Source organism: Acartia tonsa, chromosome 5, assembly GCF_053477335.1.
Source record: "Acartia tonsa isolate MP-2025a chromosome 5, ASM5347733v1, whole genome shotgun sequence".
In the NCBI taxonomy this organism is placed as follows: Eukaryota; Metazoa; Arthropoda; class Copepoda; order Calanoida; family Acartiidae; genus Acartia; species Acartia tonsa.
The window spans coordinates 25790914-25813261 of record NC_137264.1 but is presented as its reverse complement, the minus strand read 5'-3'; the positions used below and the strand labels follow the sequence as shown (position 1 = coordinate 25813261).

General features: G+C 32.2%; 1 protein-coding gene across 2 annotated transcripts in view; it reads right to left on the bottom strand.

Moving 5' to 3' along the window:
* LOC145319131 (adenylate cyclase type 9-like) overlaps positions 1-22348 on the bottom strand; it is a 123893-nt gene that overhangs the window by 20839 nt on the left and 80706 nt on the right. For both annotated transcript variants that reach the window (XM_080160993.1, XM_080160994.1), the window contains exons 12-17: positions 21766-21879; positions 16970-17039; positions 16230-16273; positions 9612-9688; positions 8892-8972; positions 7256-7320 (exon numbers count right to left, since the gene is read on the bottom strand). In XM_080160993.1, the coding sequence (XP_080017119.1) occupies positions 7256-7320; positions 8892-8972; positions 9612-9688; positions 16230-16273; positions 16970-17039; positions 21766-21879 (451 nt within the window). The remainder of the gene's footprint in view (positions 1-7255; positions 7321-8891; positions 8973-9611; positions 9689-16229; positions 16274-16969; positions 17040-21765; positions 21880-22348) is intronic.

Sequence of the window (22348 nt, the reverse complement as noted above, 5' to 3'; positions counted from 1 at the left end):
ACAGTTCATTTTTGGCAATCAAGGAAAGTTGAAAGCAACAACAAAGTACAAATTACCAGTGAGGATTGCAGGTGAAGAAAATCTAATAGAGGTCGACATAATCAGTTCTGATATCCCCCTACTGATTTCAAAAGGAGAAATGAAAAGGCTTGGTATAGCTTTAGATATGAAAAACGACAAGGGAACCATAAACGGAAAACCTCTCACCTTAAACACAACTGCAGCAGGACATTACACAATAGATCTGATCAGTGAGGTTAAGGGTAACGATGAAATCCACATTACAGAACTAGAAAATGATGATGAAAAGGCACTGTACAAAGCCTTGAACAAATTGCATTTGCAATTCGCACATCGTAATAAGAAACAATTTGTGACCATTCTTAAAGAGGCTGGCAAATGGAAAGAGAATTTTTCACAAATAATTGATAAAATCATGGACAAGTGTGAGGGATGCATATTGAGGCGCAGGACGCCAGACAGACCAGCAGTAGCTCCACCTATATCAAGTGATTTTGGAGAAGTACTAGGCCTAGATCTCAAAGTATGGGATAAAAACAAAGGCATTTACATACTTTACATGATAGACACCTTCACAAGATACCAAGTAGCCACAGTGATCCATAACAAAGAACCTGAGACAATTGTCAAAGCAATGACAACCAAATGGTTTCCAATATTTGGAAAAGTAAACAAAATTATCACTGACAATGGCACAGAGTTCTGTAATGACAAAATGAGAGAGCTATTAGCAGCTTTTGACATCGTCCATCTGACAACAGGGGCTAACTCCCCCTATCAGAATGGGACAATAGAAAAGAATCATGGAACTACAGATTCTGTCGTAGTAATAGTCAAAAGAGATTTCCCTAACATGAGTTTAGAGGTAGCACTAGCGTGGGCAGTGACAGCAGTCAATGCAATGTCAAATGTACGAGGATTCTCACCCCACCAACTAGTTTTTGGAAGACAATCAAGACTTCCAAATATACTTGAAGATCCTCCAGCTGCGCTAGAAGAACCGACCAAGAGTAAGTCCTTGTTGGAAACACTTGAAGCCATGCATGCTGCTAGAGTAGCCTATACCAAGAATGAGCGTTGTGATAGACTGAGAAGAGCTCTCAGAGCAAAAATCAGAGTAGCAGACCAACTATATGAGAAAGGTGACATAGTTTACTTTAAGAAAGAGGGTGAAGACACATGGAGAGGTCCAGCAAAGGTTATATTCCAAGATAGCAAGGTAATATTCATAAGAATGGGCTCAGCATATTACAGAGTGAGTGCTAACAGGATAACAAAAGCTGGAGATGGATTAGCAAATGACATCAGAGAAAGAGAAAAGGCAGAAGAACAGCATGATAACAACAATGAGAAAAACGAGATTTCAAATATCAAGACTAGGAGACAGATCAGAGATCAAGTGGAAAAACAAGCAAATGAAGTCAATACTGAAAAAGATCCTCAACCAGACATAAATTCGTTAAGAATGGATGAGAATATACAAGAAGATGACGAGAACAACGACATTGATGATAATATGGAAGGAATGTTGAACGAGATAGACAACAATCAACCTAACAATATAGAAGCGACACCAAATGTGAATATAAGAATGGAAACACAAAACATGAACACAATGGAGAATGATCACAGACAAGGTGGAGTCAAGAGAAAGAAAGCTTACCAAAAACCAGAACCGGAGATTAATCAAGACGGAACAATAGCAAATGCAGCCATGGTTCTGAAGAAAAATGACCGAATAGAAATCCTAGAAAACGGAAAATGGGAAAAGGGAATAGTACTGGGTCATGGAGGTAAGGTTGGAGGTAAGCACGCAGGATGGTATAACATTCAGCTTGACAATGGGCAGGTATCTCATGATGAAATGTCGAGGAGAGAAGTGAAATATGATAATGACAGAACTGAAGAGGACGAAGCACTCATAACAATAAAGTTAGATTATGGCAAAACAATCTTTATCAAGGAAAATGATAACAAGAAGATACGATATGAAGATGAAGAAGAAAGCATTGCATTACTAGTCACTGAAGAAGTGCTTGCTGTACTGATACCAAAAGAGCTAAGAGACTCACCAGCATGTTTAGCAGCAAAACTAGTGGAGCTTGATAAACTTAAAGCTTTCGATACATACGACGTTGTGGATGACAATGGTCAAGATAGGATTACTACAACATGGGTGCTTACAGAGAAAGGAGATGAAGTAAGAGCAAGGCTAACAGCAAGAGGATTTCAAGAAGAGGGAGACTTTCCAACTGATAGCCCTACAGTACAAAAACATTCAGTAAGACTACTTCTTGCATTAGCTTGTAAATATGGTTGGGATATTTCAACAACAGATATAACTTCAGCGTTCTTACAAGGTAACCAACTAGATAGAGACGTATACATAAAACCACCAAAAGAAGCAAATATGCCTGGAAAACTCATGAAATTGAACAAGTGTTTGTATGGGCTAAAGGATGCCAGTAGACAGTGGTACTTCAAAGTACTCAACAAATTGAAAGCAATGGGCTTCAAAAAGTCTTTCTGTGACAAAGGAGTATTTTATTTTATAAAAGATAACAAGTTAATTGGATTCATAGCTTTGCATGTTGATGATTTCCTGCATGCAGGAGATCAGTTTTTCACAAACACTATCATGCCACAAATACTATCAATATTCAAAGTAGGAAAGTCAGAGTCAAGAAACTTTCTTTACACAGGTTTCAGGATAAGGCAAGAAAGAGACTGCATTAAGGTAGACCAAGAGAAGTACACCCAGAATGTACAAATACCAAGTGTTGATCTAAAACAACTTAAGGACAGAAAGAGAGAGATGAACCAAGAGGAGTTGACGCTATTACGCCAACTGACAGGGATAGTCAACTGGGCTCAGCGATCTACAAGACCAGATCTTAGTTTCGAAACAATCGAACTATCAACCAAATTCAAAGGAGGCCTGGTAGCAGATCTAATACAAGCAAAAAATGTAGCAGCTAGACTTAAGAAGCTAAACGTCGAAGTCAAAACATCAGATATAGGAGATTACAAGGACTGTGAAGTATGGGTTTTTACTGATGCAGCATTTAGAAACCTGAACAACAATACCGATAGCTGTGGAGGATACTTTGTGCTTATAGTCAATATAAGATCTGGCAATTGCGCTCCTATAGAGTGGAGAAGTGGAAAGATTAAAAGGAAAGTGCATAGCACCTTAGGAGCGGAAACATTGAGTCTATACTCAGGTATTGATGCAGCTCTGGCTATAAAAACTATGATCAAGGAGATGACTAACGGCGAAGCTGACATGCCTGTGAAAGCCATAACAGACAATGAATCAGCTAGGAAAGCTGTTTACTCTGAGTCGGAAGTTGGAGAGAGAATGCTAAGGGCTGACATAGCAATGATTAAAGACATGATAGAGGATGGAAGAGTAACACAGGTCATTTGGGTTCCTGGTAAGAGCATGTTGGCGGACATACTCACGAAACGATCAGTTAATAAGATACCTATCATGGATGTACTTGAGAACGGAAAAATTCCAAGAGAATTGATGAACTCAATCATAAATGCAAGATAAATATGAGGAATACATAAAAAGAGCAATTAAAATTGTCATCAATACCAAAATTTTGTACATATTTAGTATATAAGTAATAAAAATTCAATAAAAAATCACAAAAACAACACAAAACATGTAGAAAAATTCAAATAAAAATCATAAAAATCAAGAAAATGACAAACAAACTCATCATCAAATTAAAAAGCAATTTATTGTAGAAAAATGCAACAAGGCAAAAACAAAGAATTCAAAATCGCAAACAGAAGCGCCGTGAATTAGTGTGGTATAGTGTTCATTGAAGTTTTGGCAACTTTGTTTCAAGAAATTTCCAAGATGGCGCGTATAGCGGGTGAATTCAAGAAAGGCCATATTACGTTCAATGTGCAGACAATTTTCATTTTCTCACATTTTTTATTTCCATAAAAGTCTATAAAGACACAGTGAAAATCATAAATAATTAGTAAAAATAGTTTTAAAATACATGTACGTAGTGACAATTTAAGTTTTTATCGACGTTAATATAGTTAATTGTACTTAAAGTTACTCGTAAAAAGTTTTTTTTTACAGCAATACCAAAGTTGATTTTAATTTCTAATAAGTTTGTTTTGCATATCTTTAAACATACCAAAAATATTTTTTAACCGCATATAACATTCACTAAACATATCAAAAATTAATTTAATTCTTATTAAACATATCAAAAAGGCTTGCTTACTATAAGAAACGACATCGATAGGGCCTCGTTTTTAAAGAAGCAGAAAAGTAATTAGTTTTTATTATTAGCCCAAACATTGCAAACAGTTTTAAAAATTTTTTTTTGATTTGTAGATAAATCAATAAAAATACCAAAAGGAGATTTTTTTATTTCAGACCAATTCGAAATTAATCATGCCGTCTGTTAACTCCAAGTTCAACCACAAAGTGCTGGATCTAATGATCTCTAGCTTCAAAGTTCTAGAAGAGCTGTGGGATGAGGAAAAGTTGGGTAAGCGTTGGCTTAGCCTTGCCAATTATGATCTAGCCACCGCCGTGCAGGTGATTAAAGATGCAGTGATTGACCAAAATGTGGAGAAGCACATAATTGTGCAAGTCTTTCAAAAATTTATTGGGCACGTTGATGTCCAAGTACTTATCCAGCATATGAGAGACATAAGAGATTTAGTCGCCAAGCAATCACTCAACAAGCTGGCGTTTTCAACATGCTGGTTTCCTCCTGCAGAGGAAAGAGTATGGGGAGCCATTGGAATCTTCAACCGGGAGGCGCACAGGATCAACGAGGACATGCAGATACCTCGTGTAAATCTGCATCGAAGTGTAATGAGTCAAAAATCGAAACTAGACCAATCTTTGAGAACAAGACCAGGGATGTGGGCTGATCACCAGTTGGGAATAGGACTAGGGAAAGTTCTTAGCTACGAAGGCCAGGAGCACGTGGTGAAAACGGTGATAAAGGTATTTGATACAGCATTCGGAGCTCATTCTTACAAAGGGAGAGGAAGAACCACTCAAAAAGTGGTGCCGCCACCATTGGATCAAACAGTTGGTTATTATGACGACGAGTTTATGTACCAACTAATTGAAGAAAATAGGGGGAGACCGAGATCTACAGGAGGAGAAAGAAGGACAAGAAGGCTTCAGTACTCAAACCTAAGGATGCCAGGATGGAGAAAATGGCATGTTTTTAGAGAACATGGGGATCTTTGGAATATTGGCTGCAGGGAAGGAATATTCGAATCACTCAAGTTTTTGACAAACAGGTCAGATGAGAAACCAGTCTGGAGCACGGATGCTGAAGGAAAGGACAATGGGAATGAATACCTTATTGACCAAGTGGAAGAAGGAATTAGAGAAATTGAAGTAGTTGAGGCCAGCGATGAGGAATCCGTCTTTGAGGATGCTGAGGCAATGGAGGCAGATACTGATGATGATCCTATCTTCAAGGAAGAGGCTAAACCAGTGCCAATCTGGCGGAAATTAAAGGAGAGCAACAAAGAAAGCAAGGATTCTGTTGAAAAAGTTAAAGAAACATCCAAAGAGAAGGCTGAAGAGAAAGAAAATTCTATTGAGAGTGATACTGATGATGATGACAAGACTACAGAATTGTTAGAGCTAGCGAGAGATAAGATAAAAGAGAGTGAGAGGATGTTGACTGTTGCTGATGAAAAAATCAAGGCACTAAAGAAGGAAAGAGCTAAGAAAGATGAGACCATTATCAAGGAAAGAGCAGCCACTCGTTATTGGAAGGACATCGCTACTAATAAACAGGAGGAGTGTGAACAGTTACTTGATAAGCTGGAACAAGTGAATGACAAGTATGAGAATGAGAAAGCTGAGGTACAGAGGGTAAACAAGTTGTACAACAATGTACTGAAAGCGTGTGAACTGGCTAGGAATGAAAAGAAGCTCAAGAAACTCAGCAAGCGCAAACATTAAATCTCAGTTGGGCAAATGAAAACAATCACAAACACAGAAATCAAGAGATAATTTTATATTAGTGTTAAGTTTTATATAATGTCTTTTTATAGGACTTATGATACCAAGTATGAACCATTCCAAAGTGAGGTGTGTAGGAAGAGTTTCACCGTGACCAGTAGGAGGCTTCCCTATGAAGAACACATATGAAACTATACCAAGCACCGATACCAAATATTACTATTATTGTTTATTTATTATATTTTGTGTAAATAAGAGTTTAAAGATATGTCTTTCTATTTGCAGATTATAAATATAGTCTGGGGTTTAAAATATTACTTAATCTGTTCTTATTTTTTAGAGTGTGTGAAATGTCATTATGTGTACTGCTAAGGGTGCTTCCATAGCTGCGCTATTGTCTTAGGTAACTTTTTCAGTAACAACTATGGATAATCATACCTGAGACACAGTAGTAACAACTATGAATAATCATACCTGAGACACAGTAGTAACAACTATGGATAATCATACCTGAGACACAGTAGTAACAACTATGAATAATCATACCTGAGACACAGTAGTAACAACTATGAATAATCATACCTGAGACACAGTAGTAACAACTATGGATAATCATACCTGAGACACAGTAGTAACAACTATGAATAATCATACCTGAGACACAGTAGTAACAACTATGAATAATTATACCTGAGACACAGTAGTAACAACTATAGATAATCATACCTGAGACACAGTAGTAACAACTATGAATAATCATACCTGAGACACAGTAGTAACAACTATGAATAATCATACCTGAGACACAGTAGTAACAACTATGAATAATCATACCTGAGACACAGTAGTAACAACTATGGATAATCATACCTGAGACACAGTAGTAACAACTATGAATAATCATACCTGAGACACAGTAGTAACAACTATGAATAATCATACCTGAGACACAGTAGTAACAACTATAGATAATCATACCTGAGACACAGTAGTAACAACTATGAATAATCATACCTGAGACACAGTAGTAACAACTATGGATAATCATACCTGAGACACAGTAGTAACAATCTCCAAGAGTACTGATCATACCTGAGACACAGTAGTAACAATCTCCAAGAGTACTGATCATACCTGAGACACAGTAGTAACAATCTCCAAGAGTACTGATCATACCTGAGACACAGTAGTAACAATCTCCAAGAGTACTGATCATACCTGAGACACAGTAGTAACAATCTCCAAGAGTACTGATCATACCTGAGACACAGTAGTAACAATCTCCAAGAGTACTGATCTTCTCACACTGACACTGTATGCACATTCTAAAATAAAAACAAAATGAATCAAAACTGAAACAAATAATTCCACATACAATTTTTAACGATCACTATTTTGACATCATTTACTTTCTAATTATATGGCATGAAATGTTGAGAAATAAATGACAATTTTTATTTGAAAAGATATTATCGTTAAAATATATTGAATTTTCAGCATGAAATGAAAGTGGTCTTTGTTATTATATTATCGACATCACATGTCATTATTCAAATAGCTTGAATGATATTGATCATTTCTTAAAGTTAAAATCATAACTATTTCAAACTTTACCTCCCCCCCCCCCAAAAAAAAAGGGGTTTACATATGGTAACAGATATAATGATACATTTAAACTTATATTTTAAAATAATTTTCCAATTCTGGTTTTGCTCTAATCATGATAATTGAAGAAAAAAACTAACCAATTACATTTATGTATTTTGAACTCATCAAAGTCAATATAAAATATTATGTATAAATTATTGATACTTACAAGGAAACGGGCGTTTACGAAAAAATCATCAACAATCAAATTCAAACCTTCAAAATACCTTTATAAATGAAACGATTTCAATAGATTAAAATATTTATTTGTCAATTTGCGCAAGCATATTTTATAAATATCAAGGGATAAGACAATGGCCGGTAAATTGATGTACATCCCCGAAGATGATATACAATTTGTGGTTTGGACATTCACTTTACTGAATCAACCAATCCAAATTCCTAAATAGTTATTGAGCCAACGAATAAGGAAAACGTTATTAAAAACTTTGGGGACTAGTGTAATAAACAGCACATATGTTCCCCTTCCTTCCTGAATATCAAGTAATATCGAAATTGCAAATATCAGGGATCAATGGATAAGACAATAGACAATACATTTATACATCCGTAATGATTATAAACAAAAACACCTCTACTTTAGATCAAAATTATTGGTTGAATAGTTGGGACACAAATTTGGAACGGAAATAATTTTACAAAAGTAGCCACATTTTTTAGCCAACGAACAAGATAGTAAGATGATTAAACTTTGGGTACCAGTGTAATTTACAGTACAATGTCCCTTCCCTCTCTGCATAATATTTCAACATTTCTAACTTTACAAGGTAATTAATTTGGTTTTTTTATTTACCAGAAATATTTTTCCTTACTCGGTGCTGGAGATGATTTAGAGCAAGGAATCGAACTCATATCTTCGCCAAAAATGTATAAAGAAAACAGCAAAATTTGTAAAAATTCAATTTTCTTCTATTTTCATATCCCAGTATTTCTTTAATACAATTCTTTTTGATCTTGTTAACTTTGAAAAAAAAGAAATGTTCAAAATTGAAGTGGCTGTACATTTATACAAACAAACTATAAAGTTGATATTAAAGGTTAAATTTCCTTTTTTTAGATATCAAAATTGTCAAAACGATAATTTAAAAGTTGTTTTACATTATATATAAACAAAAATCATATCATATATGTATATAATATTACCTCCCTATCTTTTCTATCTGTCTACTTATTTGGCTATCTATCTATCCTACTTTCTATCTAACTATCTATTTATCTGTCAGCATACCTGTCAAACCTGCCAAAGAGATCATTGAGAAGACCTACAAGCTGACTGGCAGTCTTATTACTCGACATCTTTGTAAAACCTGGGTTCCAATAAATGCTCTTTAATCAATAAAACAAAAAGAAAAAAAGCATCATCACATCATACCTCGGGAATCATCTTTAAAAATCGGCTAGTATTCAATAAAATTATTTTCTATTTCACTTTTTTATATATCTTAATTATAATTTTATTATACAAGCTATTTTAAAGCTAATATAATCACTTTGAATTAAGAATATTTAAAAATAGAAAATGATTAGTTTCATTTTTGTGCAAAAAAAAGTTTATTTTGTGGTATTTTTGTTTTTCCCCTGGGCAAACAACTTTAACTTTCCAATCTTTAAGGTTTTTCAGTTTTTACAATTTTTATTTAGCTTTACTTACATTGGACAACATATAACCAAGGAATAAGACATAACCAACAAGCCAAATAAATATAAAATAATATTTTGGGGCAGATGAAGAGAATTCTACTACTTGTTGCCCCCAACGACAAATGAAATTCACGTATAGGTTTCCTGATTTTTTCCGAAATAATCTCGTTGTTGGTATAAGCTGCATTTAACCAACCAACAAATTTTAAATTCCCTACAAAGGAAATGATATTTTTACTAATTTTCTGATAACTTATTATTGTTGCGCTTTATTTTCAAATAATCATTTAAGAGCATTTTCTTTCCTACGATGTCAGCGAACAGGATTGAAACATTTTCCATTGCGTTCATGTTAAATGGGCGGAACATGGTTCGTATATCACCCTGAAATATAGAGATTGTTAGCTAATGAATTGTTACATAGCTAGATGGATAGATAACATTTTTTAATGTAGATTAAAAAGCAGGTATGAGGGTATATAAGTAGATAAAGGGACGCGTTGATAGATGTTAAGGTATTCATTCAGCTGTACAATTCATTAGGTGGCAAATAATTAGATAGAAAGATAAAAATTAAAATAGGTAGATAGTTAGTGGTCAGATGGAGCATGTTCAATATTGTAAGTTTGAATATCTGCTGGGAAATCAAATAGAGGTATCTGGTTTGCCGATAGACAAATATCAAAGAATAGATTAGATAGATTTTTTAAGAACAAGATGAATGTATTCATAATGATTGCTTTTCAATATTTAGATATTTTTAGAAGTTGACCTTTTTAAAAAAGTATAATAAATAATTTGTATGTTGCTCTTTACTTTTGAACCAATGCTCCCACGGATAACTGAATAAATGGAGCATTGTTTTAAATTTTAAATTTAATTATTGTAAAAAAAATTTAAATTGAATTTGGAAAAAAGGTTTTTGGTTGTAAACTAGAGGTAGTGAGTTGGGAAGAAAGATTTGAATTAAAGGAAATCTTCAATTTTAATAGCTGAACTTTTGCTTTGAGTTAGTCAAGATATGACCTTTCACCTCCCCAACGACGAGCATTTACAATTAACTTTGAAAAATCTTAAGATGATAGATTTAATTCTGGATGTTTTCATTTTAAATTTAATTTAATGTAATTGTGAAATGTTGTAACTCCACAGAGCGACTTAGTAGTTAGTTTAATGTTATTAGCTAATTATTTAGGCTAAAGAAAGATATATTTCGTCAATATTCATTTCATTAAAATGCCGATGAATTTTAAAGAGCTATTGTCCTCTCCCTACACTATATAATCTCTTCATGCGCTTATCAAATAAAATAACAGACAGATAAGATATTTAGAATATTTTGATAAAAAATCTCTTGTAATCCAATGAAATCTCCTTTTTTATGTTGTGTTTTTGTAATGTGATAAAATTATTTTTTTTTATCAACTAATTCTTCTTATAGTCATATGATGGTTTTGTTTGTGTCTGAAGTGAAGGATCTCGCTAACTGATATGGTTCTTATTTTTAGTGAAGCTTCTCATATGTGCGGTTTTATAACTATTTTAGAGATAGGCACAACCAACACTATTTTAGAGAAAGACACAACCAACACTATTTTAGAGATAGGCACAACCAACACTATTTTAGAGATAGGCACAACCAACACTATTTTAGAGATAGGAACAACCAACACTATTTTAGAGATAGGTACAACCAACACTATTTTAGAGATAGGAACAACCAACACTATTTTAGAGAAAGGAACAACCAACCTCCTAAAAGAAATCGGCCCTAGAAAAATTTTTCTTCTTACTTTTCTTTTTAAAACTAAAATTTGAATTGGAGGATCGACTCCCTCCAACTCCCCCTCCCCCCTCTCTTGCTTAACGCTGAATCGATATGGTTCTCCTTTACAGAGTAACATCTCTGGGAAGTACCACTACTAGGGGGCGTAGCCACTAGTACAGTCCGATACTATCCTGCCTACTACTATTTCTGAAAGCGAAGCTTTTCTATAATTAGGGTCGGTCAGTCCGTCCGTCCGTCCGCCAGTCCGTCCGTCCGTCCGTCCGTCAGTCCGTAACGGATAGGTTTTTTCGTTAATTTAGACATTGTCCTATCGATTTCAAACTTTGCATGATGATTCCTGTAGTAGTTAGGTACGATTTAGAAAGCGTAGCAACTCTATAATCATTACCAGAATGTCCGTACGTCCATTTTAAACATGTTATTTTTTTATTTTTTTAACAACAATTTTTTATATGAAAAAGACATCCGATTGATCTGATTTTTGGATTACTGATTCCAATTACAAAAAGGTACAATATTATGAGCGAAGCATCTCTATAATCAAGTCCTAAAAATGTCAGTATGTCTTTAAACAGAATTCTGTATTTAAGAAATTTTGGAACAAATTTACGTATATTTTTGTCAAAACTTACAGATTGACCCTCGAAAAAGTATTTTTTAGCATCTGCAGCCCTTATTTCTCAATGAATTATTAAAAAATGTATATGTCCTTATTCTCTATAGATTTCCACATAAGTAGATATAAAATATTTTTGTGAAGTTGTGAAAAAGTGACTGAGGAAAAAGTAACTTTTAACATGAAACAACTTTTTTAGCAAAATTAAGGTAGAAATCCTTTTATTTTTGTAACTAGCAGAAATTATATACAAAAATGAAATAAAAAATTTAGGTTTTGAGTAAAAAGCATTTTTTTACACATATTTATTGAGCCTTTTTAGTTTAATGATATTTTGAAAAACTTACTTATTAGGCAAAATTGTTTAAGATTAAAAAACCAAATAAATCTTTATGAATATAGCAGGAAAATTGTTTTTGTTTCATAATCCTAACTTAAATAACAAAAAAGTTAAAAAGAAAATAAAATTACAACTTAATGATTTTTTAGTCTAAAAAGCTTAATTAACCCCCTATAAAATGGTTGAGATGTCAGAAAAGGGGGCGGAGCAACTGTCATAATTAATCCTTTTCATAAATAAGGGTAAATAAATAACCTAAAATTTGCAAATAATCAATTCATTCAGTAGTATTTTTTGCCATTAGAAATTGCTGTTTCTTGGTGGAATAAAAAAGAAATAATTAGTTAACTTGTTTTTCTTTGTGTATCATTATTCAGTTGCCAGAAAAACATATTATAACCATCCAAAAATTATGAGAAACAAAAAAAAAATTTTCTCAGTCACTTTTTCAAAACTTTAGCTCTAAAAATCTCCGGTGTTAATGGAGGTAAAATTAAAATTTTTATATATACTTGTGTGGAAATATACAGGGATTTTTTAATAATTCATTGAGAAATAAGGGCTGCATATGCTAAAAAATACTTTTTCGAGGGTCAATCTGTATATATTCTTATTTTGTATATTCAGTTCCGACACTCCACAAGAGTTAATGTTCGTCTGTCATACCGTTTCAGAGCTTCGCTTTTATGGATGTTGTCATCCTTGTTTAGTATAATTTTGTCCATTTTGCAGGAGCACCGAGATTTTATTTCTATTTTAACAGTTGGAAAGTTGAATCCATTTTCATAGAAGCAGAAATATAATCTATGATTACGGTTTTGATACGATTTTTGAAATGTACCATTCCACTTTCAATAGAGGCGAAACTGGAATGGTGGTTTACACTTTTAACATCGACATAATTGAAATCATATATACTATTTTTAAATTATGTTAATCGTAGGAATGTATAAAATACTATTTATAATTTTAAAAAATTTATGTAAAATAAAAATAATAACTAGAATATACCATTACTATTATGTCGATTTAAATTAGGAAATCAATGTTTATGAATAGGCTGATATGTAAACATAAATGTACCATTCCAGTTTCGCCTCTATTGAAAGTAGAATGGTACATTTCAAAAATCGTATCGGCGTTGATGATATCATCACTAAGAGAGGGGAAAGTGGAATGGTAGATTACGTTTTTTAGATGGTCAAAACCATAATCATAGATTATATTTCTGCTTCTATAAAAATAGATTCAACTCCCCAACTGTATAAATAAAAGAAATATGATATGAAATACATGAAACAAAAATATAATACATAAATCTTTTCAGATTATAATTTTTTAGTTATTCTTTTTATTTTCGTAAATTATATTAGAAAAAGGGATCTTGGACAAAGTAACTTCGGACAAAGTATTTAGCTTCGGACAAAGTAGCTTCAGGACAAAGTAGCTTCAGGACAAAGTAGCTTCAGGACATTTACTTAAGAAAAGTAGCTTCCTAAGAAAAATAGTCTCCAATATGCCTGCCTAGCCGCGGGCGCTCGGCCTCTAGCCTATAACCTAACCTATGTTAGCCTCAGAACATTTATTTAAGAAAAATATCATCAACTGATAATACATAGGTGGTTTAGAATTTCGTGGATTTTGCAAAAAGTGGTTGATAGATTTTTACAATTTTTAATATTGTTTTTACAATTTTTAATAATGTGTTTACAATTTTTTTGTTAGGCTAGGTTAGGTTATAGACTAGGGAGCCGAGCGCCCGCGGCTAGGCAGGCCAGGGGGCCGAGCGCTGCGGCCATGACCTTTATTAACAGTGGAGGCTACTTTCCTTAGGAGGCTACTTTGTCCTGAAGCTACTTTGTCCTGAAGCTACTTTGTCCGAAGCTACTTTGTCTGAAGCTACTTTGTCCAAAGCTACTTTGTCCGAAGCTACTTTGTCCATGATCCAGAAAAAGAAGTATTTTAGCAGTACATCTAATTTCACTTGATATAATTAACTAGATACTTTTTTCCTATTTTGTTAGAAAAATAAAAAGGAAAATATAGAAACAATTCAATCTTACTATTATTTTGATTACATAGTAATATTTTATCCATTTTTCAAATTCAATTTCAGTTTGTCTATTTTTTTAAGTTCATTTTTTAGTCCATGGCTTAAAAAAAATGTTCTTTCCACTATTAACCATTTAACATAATTTAATAATGTCAAATCATCTTTTTTAACGATAACTTAAAAGAAGTTGTATCAACTTTTTTTTATAGCTAGCCGGTCCTTTTAGTAAGTAGTAGATGTAAAATTTTTCATAGAATTCAGATATGCAATCGGTTTTTTTGTAGACTTCTTATTTTTTAAGTAATTTAAGTTTAAAAAAAAAAAATTAAGTCGATTTTAAGGTACTAAAATGCAACAAAAAAAAGAAAGAAAATGGCCATTATGAACAAAAATAGTAAGATCTTTAATTTGACACCTTACTTTTTCAATTCTGTCAGGTAATTATTGAAAAAATCGATTTTTTTAAACCCACGAGAATAAAAACTTTGAACTCAATTTTATCATTTCACAAGTAAAAAAATATGGGTTCATATATACCTTTAGAATCAGAAAAATATTACGAATCCATTGTAAGCAAAATTGAAAAAAAAAGTTTACAATATAGTATATAAACTACAATAAAAGGAATTATATGAAAATATCATATTATATTGTACAGGCAACGTCTTAACTTTTGAATTGGGTATAAAAATGGGAAGGGGGTATAGAGGGGGTAAAGAGGGGGTAAAAAAGGGAAGACAATAGTGTTGCCAGAACAAAAAATACAATTGGCCATTTTTATATTTTTTTATTTTTTTACTTTTTTTCAATTTTGCTTACAATGGATTCGTAATATTTTTCTGATTCTAAAGGTATATATGAACCCATGTTTTTTATGTCTGTTTGAGAAAATATTTAGGTCTAGAGTTTTTATTAAACCGAGGTTAAAAAAATAGATTTTTTCAATAATTACTCAACAGAATTTTAAAAGTAAGGTGTCAAATTAAAGATCTTACTATTTTTGTTCTTACTGGCCATTTTCTTCTTTTATTTTGTTGCGTTTTAGTACCTTAAAACCGACTTAATTATTTTTTTAAAAAACTTAAATTACTTAAAAAATAAGAGGTCTACAAAAAAACCGATTGCATATCTGAATTCTATGAAAAATTTTACATCTACTACTTACTAAAAGAACCGGCTAGCCATAAAAAAAAGTTGATACACCTTCTTTCAACCATTTTAATCAAATTTTCTTTTAATTTATTATGAAATGTAATATGAACATAGATGTTTATTGTTTAAAAACAATACTCTTTTTTTAAAGACATGTCCTGTTATAATTTAGCCCAAATCTTATATTAAATAGTACATTTCTATGTTCTGTTTAAATATTTGAATTCTATCATTCTAAAGTTTGTTAAGAACGCTTATAAAGAATGAAAAATTAATTACAATTTTATCAATAGCTTTTGTTCTCTTTCTTCTATACTCACAAATAATAAATAACATATTTTCTATGAAAGAGATTTTTCTTAATTACATTTTTTTAACAAGAACAATTTTTTTTATAAAAATAAAGCTTTGGAAATAACTAATATTTTTATTCTGATTAAATCTTATTAGTTAGAACAATAATGTCAATAAGTTGCGCAGCAATAAAACTAGTAAAAAGTAATTTAATTTTTGATGGTCATTGGTCATTGTCAAAAAATTACTAAATATGATTTGTTTATAATATATGGATCTTATAAATATCTAAAATCAGTTGACAAATAAAAAGATATTATAGAGAAGCTTTGTTACAAAAAGTGTTTTTAAAAATATTATTTCTAAAAACTAATAATTTAGAATATCCAAAACATGTATGGCATTTTGTAATTATCAAATTAATTGATTTTTAACAATCCTAGTTACTATAAATCTATAGAAAGTATTTATTTTTTATCTACAATCATATAGAAATTATAAGGTAAGATTTCAAAATTTGTACTTTAAAAAATTCAGAGTAAAATATATCTGACCCAAAACTGATAAATTAAAACAATCAAATGAAAAACTCTAGTTGTTTTCTTTAGTGTTGATGTCTTACTTATCGTAGATTACCAACACAACCACACACGCCTTAAAATGCTAAAATGTTTCAATTACCTGATTTGAAGATCTTGGACTTGAAACTTTTCGCATCATTGAACCTAATTAAAAAGGATTAAATTCAAACCAAGAATAAAAACCCATCATTTTTCTGGAGTCTAAATAGGGGTACCCATCCCTGAGGCACCTCAAATTAGTAACACACAGACACACAAACATATTAGAGATTACTGTTTTGGTGGTTCTAGAGGGTATACAAATAACTAAAAAGTATTACATTTTTTTATTTGGTAGAAGAAGTGATAACTATATGCCTTTTTTTTACAAAGAGTTATAAAAAGTAATAGTTGAGTGGTTTTAATCCATTTGAATGCTGTAATATTTGTAATTTTTAATTACCTGTTTCTGGATCTATATCCATATCTTCATATCCTCTCCTACACCTGTAATATTACCTGTTTCTGAATCTATATCCATATCTTCATCCTCCTCTCCTACAGCTGTAATATTACCTGTTTCTGAATCTATATCCATATCTTCATCCTCCTCTCCTACACCTGTAATATTACCTGTTTCTGAATCTATATCCATATCTTCATCCTCCTCTCCTACAGCTGTAATATTACCTGTTTCTGAATCTATATCCATATCTTCATCCTCCTCTCCTACACCTGTAATATTACCTGTTTCTGAATCTATATCCATATCTTCATCCTCCTCTCCTACACCTGTAATATTACCTGTTTCTGAATCTATATCCATATCTTCATCCTCCTCTCCTACACCTGTAATATTACCTGTTTCTGAATCTATATCCATATCTTCATCCTCCTCTCCTACGCCTCCTTTCATTAGCCAGTCTGCCACCTAAACATTAACAGAAATAGATAGATAGATTCATGTATATATGATAATGGAATAGTTATAAATCGACTCATATTTTAAAAGCTTGTATATATGAAAATACAAGGTGGAAAATGGTCGGATGAAAGGTATTCTGATCTTTTTTTTTAGGAATTTATCCAAATTAACAATTTTCAGCCTTAAAGAAATGTTTTTTTTTATGATCGTGTATTAATACTTATCCTATAATAGTAAGGTATATTTATTGTAGCTATATATTTCAGGGTAGGTTTATATATATTCTTGAAATATCCGTCCTCTCTAGAAGCTAGGGGCGTAGAAACCACTAGTATGTAACCGCTAGACAAATATGATTCTACTTTACAGAGAATATACTTAAAGGAAATGTGAAGGAGTATTGGGTTCATAAAAAACTAAGATGGTTCTACTGAAATCAACTCCCCCCTTTCTTAATGGCCTTATAGGCCTCTTGGAGGCGTGGTCGCTAGTTTATTTATAAGAAGTCATTTGACCAGACCAAGGCTTAAAGTAATATTGTATTTAATATTAATTTCTTACATTAAAATTTATACTCATTACGTTCTACTTTCTTTCCTTGGGGATATTTGTCCTTGTTCTAGCATGAAGCTTAGATGCAAAAGTTTTGGACAAAATTAAGTTTCCCTTCATTAATAACCTACGCATTTCAGGAGAGTTTTTCTTAAACAACAAAAGATAAATATAATTTTAATGTGGCTTGTATTAAACTTTGAAAGCTTTTAGAATTATTTATAAAAATGATCTAGAAAGATCAAAGCCGAAAATGTCACAGTATAACTCTGAAATTTAGCTGGATGCCTGAACATGTTCCTACTGTTGCAATCCGTCTTTTTAAAAAAGCAAAAATGGCTTTAAATTTAAGGCCAATTCACGGAAGAGGTGCACCTGCCATGCCCTGATACTTCGAAAGCATTGGATTTTAGATAAAATGAAGCAATAACTTTGAAATTCAGCTGGATGCCTAACCATGTTCCTAATGTTGTAATCCATCTTTTCAGTAAAAAAAAAAGCACAAAAGTGCGGAAGTGATGCGGCTGTGAAGCCCTGATAAATCCTTAACATAAAAATTTTGATATTAGGAACAAAATTTATTCCTATTTTTACTGTTTAATACAAGCACCGAACAAACAATGAAAACAACTCTATTCTCTTACATATATGTATAATGTATGTATATACCTTTAAGTAGCACTGTTTTTCTGTCAATAACGGTTTCTGTCCATTGCAACCACGTCGGAGTATACTTGCTATATCTTACGAATTCCTTCTTATCAATTCCAAAAAAGGTATGACATCCATAATAGCAAAGATCTAAAATCAGAAGGAAGGACAAACAAACAAAAACTCTTACAGGGTATCTGAACTTATTAAGAACATTAATTTCTAAGTCTAAACAAAATTGTATATAAATTTGTTGCAGAGTTGCGTAAATTGTGGTCAAATAGTAGCAGTAGAAACCATTTTTAAAGTCTTTAGTTATGACGCGGAGTCGGTACTAGTACATGCAATTATTATAACATATTTAAACAGTGGCTGTGCTTATAATTGGTTTTAGCTACACTACCAACGAATATGGTTATCCTTTTTTTATAGTTTTAGCATTGTGTCGTTCTAAAATTAACACCATATAAAAGTTTTAATTTAATCAAAAGACTGCAGAACTTTTATTAAACCTTTATAAACCAGAAATATATTGTGATTTAGATTAAGAAGGTAGCTTTACATATTTTTGTGCTAGACAGGTTATTATTTACCTATTTACGAAGGAGGTTAACCAGTTGATTTGACCTTTGAAAAATATTAACCCCCACCACTAAATTATAAAAAGGTGTAGAGGGTTTCTCCACTTAAATTGGCAAGGCAAGCCTCTGAAAAGTGAGGCAAAGCCAATATATAAAATAATTTTTTTTCTAATTTCTTTAGTATTTGATTGTTGTGCCAATATATCAAACCCCAAAATTATATATTAGCCTCCTGTAATTGTTCACAAGTGGCTACGCCCTTAGAGGCCTCTAGGGGCACTTGAGGAGAGGGGGGAGGGGGGTTGAATTTAACTACCCAATTTTTAAAATTAAATTTAAAAAGAAAAATTAAACTTTTTTTGGAATGGGGGAGGGTTTATTCGCCTCCTCCCATTTTCAATTTTAGTTATTTCAAAAATATTAATTTTTTTGGAAGGGGGGAGGGGCAATTTTTCAAGGGGCGATTTTTCTTGAAAGGGTGGTGGTACATTCCCCAAAAATAGTTATAAACCTTACCGGAACCAATGAGAAGCTACACTGCAAAGGAGAACAAACAAACACACAGACAAACAGACTGACATCCTGTTACTTTATCAATTTTATATAATAGGTAAATACAAAACCTAATCGGTTCGGGTACAAAGAGATCAATGTATAGAAGTACATATTTAGAATTATAATGTATGTTATTAGAATATCAGTCTGTCTATAATATGTTAGCTCTTCTTATCATGGTATAAAAATAGTCAATGTAGTGATATAAAAACTAGCTTGTCAATATTTTGTCATTTATTATCAGAACCATTATATTGGAAGCGCTTGAGAAAGTCATAAGTGACGTCATAAAAATACGTCTAAATCCATCTCTTTTTTTAGAATTTCCTTTCCCACTTCTCCTCCATTTTAGACGTATTTTAATGACGTCACACATGACACTTTCCAGCACTTCTTGATATTATTTCCAGTTTTTTTCCTTTCTAGCCTCTAGGGGCTCTGTAACAAGTTTTGATTGCACCCCCCCCCCCCCTACTAATACATTTTAATTTTTGTGTTAGAGTTTCAGAGATTTCGAACCCCACCTACCAAATAACAGATTAAACGATCGCTTCATCAGTTTACGAGATTCTTCGGGACACACACAAACAACATAATACTTTAAAGAAAGACAAAATTATGTCAATTTTGACAGGGAACAATATATTATTTTTAGAGGGAAATGTTCCTAATTAAATTATCTTTCTATTAGTAATCTGATAATAGCTAATTTATTAGTGATTAGTTACCAGGGAAAAGAAGAGATATGTAGTTTGGAGAATATAATAATTAACAATAACTTTATAGTAAAATAAAGTTATTTTACTTCAATTTTAATAACATTCAATACAGGAGCTGCTTTCAAATAAATGATTGATTTATCAAAATGCTAATCAATAATAAATGCAGGGTGTTTATCTGTGTGTCTGTTTGTTTGAACAAAAAGTTCTCGCTAACTAATCATCTGATTTGATTGCTATCTACAGTGAAGCTTGAAGGTCCTTATCTAATTTGGTGGAGTGTACAACATCCATCCTCCTAGAAGAAATTGCCTCTAGAACTAATTCCCTCTACTAGAGGCACTTGAGGAGGAAAATTAGAATTCGATCACCCAATCCTTTATTTCAGATTTTTGAAGAATTATAAAAAATGTTGGGGGAGGGAAGATTTCTCTTTGGAGGGTGGTGGTAGTCTAGGGTTGGCAATCCGTATCCGAATCCAGAATCCGGAATCCGCCCAATTTTTATCCAATTTTGGAATCCAAATCCGGATCCGGAATCCGTATTTTAATAGCGGATTCGGATTCTTAATTAGTAAGCTTAAATTAGCGTCTTGAGTTTTTTTTTCAACTCCGCCATTTTGAAGGCAAAGATTATCATCATTATATATAATATCTTTTAAAATCTGGTTCGATTCTCTGAAGTGAATTATAGAGAACACCAAGAACATTAATTTTTAGGACATGTGTAGCACTTAATTTTTTTATTTTAAAAAAAAACTTAATATATTGCTAGAATCCGGAATCCGCCAAAAATAAGAATCCGGAATCCGCGGGAATCTGCCTTTTTTTGGCGGATTCTTGTTAGAATCCTAATCCGTATCCGGTCAAAAAATTTGACGGATTGCCATCCCTAGGTGGTACCCTCCCCCAAAATAGTAATAAGCCTTCCCAGGACCTATGAGAAGCTACCGTGTGAGGAGAACCATATCTGTACAGCGGTTAGCGAGACCCTACGGAATAGACAGACAGGAAACAAACCTACAGACATCCTGTTACTTTATTATAAGGATTTATTTGTTGTCAAATATCCCTTTAGTTCCCGTTTATTTTCTACAGAAATACATTATATTCTAATAAGTATCAAGAGAGAACAAATAAGTAAAACACACTGTATATTTTCTTTTTTAACAAGAAGATTTTCTATAGTTCGGGTTTTTCCGTACATTCGTACGTAATGAATGACTCTTAGTTTCATCAATAATTTGAGCATCGATTTATTCTTTCTATTTCAATTTTTGCATAATGATTTCTTTAACAGTTCTACCTTCTTTTCAAAACAATATCTTATAGAATATAATCATACTATTCGCGTGATTTATGAAATATGGATTCCTAGCACTATTAGGTATAATTTTAAAAGCGAAGCGTGTAATATTTTTCAAGTCCTTAAAATTCAAGTATGCTCATAAAGAATATTATATGTTTATGCAATATGATAACAAATTTACAAATCATTTGTTTAAACTGTTAATTATGGCACCTTGCAAGTTTTTTTTTCTAATTTTAGATCGTCGTTTTATGGATGTTGCCATCCTTGTTATTTTGAAAAATAATAACTATGTTGAACGCTACAAGAAAATGTGACTGAGACATGAATTGTAGAGCAGACCAACTAATACAAAGAAAAACTAACCTTGGGTGGCATGACACTGTGAATCATCTTCTCTTTTAATTGTTTCTCCATGGCGAGTTGGCGCTTTACTAACAATGACTGCCCTACCTTCATAAAGGTATCTCTCATCCGCACCTGAATAATATAAAAGTAGTTTATACAAGACAAAAGAAAAAGATAATAGCTTATCCACGCATAGTTGGATACGTAATAGGTAGGAATGTTTGTCTAAACTAAAGACAATTGTCCGCATTTAAGTGAGATGCATGACCTCTATGTTCAGAGTAGATAGAATTTCTAAAACCGAAACAGAAACTACTCATGTTGGCTGACATTTATAGTTAGATTTTATATATTACAGAGGTCTGAATAAACGTTCTATCAGCTCTTTGATCAATTAATTTGAACATAAAACACTTTAAAATACATTACTAGCAGAGTAAATAGCACTAATTAAACTAATTAATAGATAACATTAACTAAAGTAGCGCAATCTTTTGAATAGAGAGACTTTCCTAACCAAATGCCATCCTAAACATGCACAAATATACAAGTTGACTTCTTAAATAAAATTAAAATATAAACTATTGAAATAGTTATATAA